Source organism: Habropoda laboriosa, unplaced genomic scaffold, assembly GCF_001263275.1.
Source record: "Habropoda laboriosa isolate 0110345459 unplaced genomic scaffold, ASM126327v1 scaffold41, whole genome shotgun sequence".
NCBI classification, from domain to species: domain Eukaryota; kingdom Metazoa; phylum Arthropoda; class Insecta; order Hymenoptera; family Apidae; genus Habropoda; species Habropoda laboriosa.
This window is the reverse complement of record NW_017100164.1, coordinates 1,324,439-1,329,166: the sequence shown is the minus strand read 5'-3', so window position 1 is coordinate 1,329,166 and position 4,728 is coordinate 1,324,439. Positions and strand designations below refer to the sequence as shown.

The 4,728-nt window shown below is 33.2% G+C and overlaps 2 protein-coding genes across 2 annotated transcripts; both read left to right on the top strand.

Annotated features, from left to right (window-relative positions):
• Positions 1 to 472: 472 nt before the first annotated feature.
• On the top strand, positions 473 to 1,173 carry LOC108578541 (flexible cuticle protein 12-like). The gene is made up of 2 exons (XM_017941900.1): positions 473 to 481; positions 850 to 1,173. The coding sequence occupies exons 1-2, from the start codon at positions 473 to 475 to the stop codon at positions 1,171 to 1,173; spliced, it is 333 nt and encodes a 110-aa protein (XP_017797389.1).
• An 849-nt stretch (positions 1,174 to 2,022) lies between these two features.
• LOC108578559 (sodium-dependent phosphate transport protein 1, chloroplastic) lies at positions 2,023 to 4,074 on the top strand. The gene is made up of 8 exons (XM_017941922.1): positions 2,023 to 2,214; positions 2,319 to 2,478; positions 2,553 to 2,665; positions 2,759 to 2,890; positions 2,966 to 3,173; positions 3,249 to 3,393; positions 3,463 to 3,577; positions 3,651 to 4,074. The coding sequence occupies exons 1-8, from the start codon at positions 2,023 to 2,025 to the stop codon at positions 3,804 to 3,806; spliced, it is 1,221 nt and encodes a 406-aa protein (XP_017797411.1). The 3' UTR covers positions 3,807 to 4,074.
• Positions 4,075 to 4,728: the final 654 nt, after the last annotated feature.

Below are 4,728 nucleotides of genomic sequence, written 5' to 3'. Positions count from 1 at the left end.
TCCTATAATAAATAATTTTATACACGTATAACCATAAGTTAATATTACTATGATACTTTAATTTAATTATTTCCTATTTTTTTATTATTTTATTTAAACGTACATTAAAATGAAACAGTATTCTGTATCGTTATTTCTTCATCATCCATGTTTTTGTCTAATGTATAATGAAATTATACATTTTTTTAAGTAACCATCATATTTGCTTGTATTTGACTTCGTGGGGTAACACCCTGATAAATCTAAAAAAAAAAAATTGAAAACTTTAATTTCGCCGGACCAACACACTTTTACAATGAAGGTCAAACTATCAATGATCGTGTCTCTAATATAACGAGAGAAGGTGAAAGGTGAATTTATCAGAGAACCGTGCGATTTTTGGCAGGAGGAGGACCACTATAAAATTGGAGAGGATTCTCAGTATCGACATCAGTCTTCCAATCCAGACTAGCCAAACACATCTACCTCCAAAATGAAAACCGTATGTATCACAGCAACTGATATAAAGGTTTACTACGAGTCTCCTGAGAAAAAGACATTTTTTCTACAATAATCGAACAATTATAAAATTTTTTTAAGCAAATTTCAAAATGTACTAATTTTGATCTGAATTCATTTCTCTGAACACTTCTCTTTTCTCTGTGAAATTAATTTATAATTTTCACTACTCTTCTATGTACTTACATCTTAAAATTTTTTGTTTAAGCTACTACAAATTTTTGTTAACACGTATAAATATATTTCTTTGGAGGTTAAATTCTAAGCTTGCTTCACTACCATTTAAACGAATTACTTAATTTAAATGTAAATTAATCATACCATTAATCGATTGTATTAAATCTCTTTCAGATTATCGCTTTCGCCGCTCTCGTCGCCGTTGCTCTGGCAGCTCCTCCTCCATTAGTACTTGAACACGTACCGGCAGTCCTCGTGAAAGAGGTTCCTTCAGATAACATTGGACTTGGTGGTTATAATTATGGCTACGAACTTTCTGATGGACAGGCCAAACATGAAACTGCAGAATTAGTCGAAGGCGGAGCTGAAGGTGCATTCTTGAGGGTTCGCGGCAGCTTCTCCTTCGTTGATCCACTTACCAACGTTCCATACACTGTGAACTACGTTGCCGACGAGAATGGTTTCCAACCACAAGGAGAACATATTCCCCACAATTAAATTTCGCAAATATTTAACATAAGATATTCATCAAAGGCCAAATTGCAATGTTTTCGACAAATTAGGACAGAAGCTGCGATTACCGAGAGTTATCACCTTCCTTTGAAATTAATATTACACCCTTTGTATATACATTTGAAAAGATCCATGTTAAAACAACTGTGTAAATTTCCACTGTGTATAATACATCTGTTAATGTTAAATAAATAAGATAATTATCAAATATTAGTTTTCTTTGTATATTAATTATTGTTGACAATGTTAAGTAATCATAAATATAATTACAAAGAACAAAATTTTCCTAATTACAGTCATTAGTCAATTTAATGCGTTTCAATTATTTATTTATCTGACCGCACTCTTCATGATAAAGTGGAGGAGAGAATCGGAACACGTGCTGGAATTGAAATATTCCTTCGTGTATACTTCTTTACTACCAAAAATAAACATTTAGAATATAAATAAATCGGTTTCGTTAAAATGAAATAAACATGAATGAAAAATTAGGTAAACGTTTAGTCTGCTTAGATCCGAGCACCATCTATAAATCAGAGTGAAAAGTATCTTTGCACACGTTGTTGCATATCGTGGTATTTGACACGTCAAGTCCTGCAGCTTTCATGACTGACAATGTGAATACTCTTTACGTTTGTTTTTACGACATTTATTAACTGTAGCAGACTGTTCGACCGTGTAAAATATAAGCAAGTGATCACGATGTTTTTCGTTAACGTTGACGTAATATCCAGTGATGTAGCATTTCAATAAATTTTTTATTCTACGTATGATTAAGGTTAGGATCTTCCGGACTGGTTGTGCGATGTGACTGATTTGAAAAATTGACCAAACATGCCAAAATTTCGAATGCTTCCACGTACCTCACAGATCGTGGCATTATGTTCCGCTGCAAATTTCATAAACGCGGCAGATCGCGTTATAATGCCTATAGCAATCGTTCGTATGACTGACGAATATAAGTGGAATTTACATTGGCAAGGCTGGATACTTTCTGCTTTCGCCTTTGGTTATTTTACTAGTCAGGTATATTAAAATGTTTGATATATCAGTTTTCTACAATTTTCGTATTATAATTTATACAATTATCTACTATTTATGGTATTTATTTAATTTATTTTTCACATCAGATTATTGGTGCAAATACAGCAAGTCGTTTTGGGTGTAAAACTGTATTAATGTTGGCTGTTTTGCTGTGGTCTATTAGCACAGTTATAACTCCAATATTGGCTCAATCAGTTCCACTGCTCATTATCTGTAGAGTAGTTCTCGGACTTGGAGAAGGCCTAGGTAAAGTACTGTTAAAGAGCATATATATGTAGATTTACAATATTCTGCTATTACATTTAAGATTCTGCTTTCAGGTCTACCAGTCATTTTCCATTTATTTGCACACAATGTTCCTGTGGAGGAACGATCTAGAGCATTTGGGTATCTTGTAGCAGCTGGTTCTGTTGGACAAGTAGTTGCATCTGTTGTAAGTTGATATTTTTCACAATAAAGTATTATTTATAAAGATGTATTTATTTATTGATTATTGTTTCTTTTAAAATATATAAAATATTTACAGTTGTGTCCACGTATGTCATGGCAAGCAGGATTTTATTTGTTTGGATCATTTGGTATTGTATGGACACTTTTGTGGCTAATATTATATCATGAAACTAATTCTCAAGATGAAATTCCATTGTTTGTACCTAAGGTAGTGAATTTGTTTAAATTAATTTGTTTAATGAATATGATATTTAAGAATTAATTAATGCCTCCTCATTTTCAGGTAACTCAAAATAGAAGTTTGCGGTGGACTGAATTTATTTCATATTGGCCTTTATGGGCATTGTACATAGCACATTTTGCAATGAATTGGAGCAATTACATAATAATGCAGTGGTTGCCAACATACCTAGCAAGAAATCTTTCTGCTAATACAGAAAGTATTAGTCTGACAGCACTTCCATATATTGTGAATTCTCTTGTTGGTATTGGTGTGTGTCATCTAACATTGAGCAGAGAAGTTGTGAAAGATCAATAATTAAAACAATCTTTTTATTTTATTACAGTCGCTGGTCACAGTGCTGATAATCTCATACAGAAAAGATGGTCAATCCTGTCTGTGAGAAGGTTAATGACAAATATAGGCCTAGTTGGTCCGGGTGCATTTTTACTTGCATTCTGTGCCGTGGATAATTTACTTGCTGCAGTGATGTTAGTATTGTAATTAAATTTTTAATAACTTTTATTTCCATTTTACAACGTAACTTTGTTTCTGTACAGCTTTGTTTCGATATCTATGGGACTCTGCGCGTGTAACTCTGCGGGTCACCTTAGTAACCATGCGGATATTGCACCAAACCATGCGGGAATCACATTTGCTGTTTCAAATACTATCGTACGTTTCAACTTTTCTCAAATTAAGGATAAATATTTTGTAAATAAACCAGTTAAATAATTGTACATTTTAGGCAACCATACCGGGTATTTTGTGTGGTCCGTTAACGGCCGAATTAGTGACCGCGTCGCACGGTCGTTGGATGCCTGTTTTCGTGTTGGCTGCAGCGATCAATTTCACAGGGGCCATTATATACCAAAGTCACAGCTCTGCACTTCCAGTATTGTGATATGTTGTGACTGAAAGCGAGCTTGCAAGTGGTTATCATCAAAGTCAACGAAGCAACGTAATCGATAAAGACTTGCTACGTAAACGTACCTTTTACGATCGTGATCGCTGGACGCGATTTTTACCGAAAATTTTAACCATTTATTAAAGCATCAATATGGCACGTTTACACATCACACGTCGATCAGTTGAAGACATATCAAAGTACTGGGCATATACACTGCGAGAGATGTTTTCATATATTCTTGTCGTTCGGTTTAGTTTACACCGACGTAACGCAGATCGCTCATTATACAGAATGTAGTGCCATAGTTTTGTGCACATGTGATGGAATTGGTTGAACGAGATTTCTTACCGACTTGTAACATATATAGTTTAACTAATGATTTTTTTATTTGTATATGTTTTAACGATAGGTAACGAAAAAAATACATTGTGATACGTTCTAGCGTATAAATAAACGAGAATTCTCATTTTTACATATAGAAGATGAATGTGTATATTCTGTAAAACATAAGACTGTATATATAAAGAAAAGCAAAGAAATTTAACTTTCACAATATTACAATTTAAATGTGTTTGAAGCACCCCATCGGCATAGAGAGATACTTTTAATAATTAGGTAAGCAATGTATTACAATAAATGAGAAAAAATATGTTTTCTATATCGTTTAAAACGTCTTTCGAATATTATTCTGTATACCTTTTTTATCTTTTTTATTTGATCACAAGTATATATTCAGTTTCATCGTTTATATACGAATTGTACTCATTTTATTAGTATTTAACATTTTACATAGGTTTTAATGATGCATCTTTTTTTAAATATTCTGACTGAAGTACACGTGCCAGTGCATTTTGAGAAAAATTATTGTTCAATGCCTGCAAACCCATCTCTATGAAAGCATTGTCCCCGCCAATGG

Excerpts from the sequence above, each read along its gene's own strand:
- LOC108578559 (XM_017941922.1), top strand. The coding sequence starts at position 2,023 with ATGCCAAAATTTCGAATGCTTCCACGTACCTCACAGATCGTGGCATTA. Across the intron at positions 2,215-2,318 it reads TTGGTTATTTTACTAGTCAG|ATTATTGGTGCAAATACAGC; the intron begins GTATATTAAAAT and ends TTTTCACATCAG. Across the intron at positions 3,174-3,248 it reads GAATTCTCTTGTTGGTATTG|TCGCTGGTCACAGTGCTGAT; the intron begins GTGTGTGTCATC and ends ATTTTATTACAG.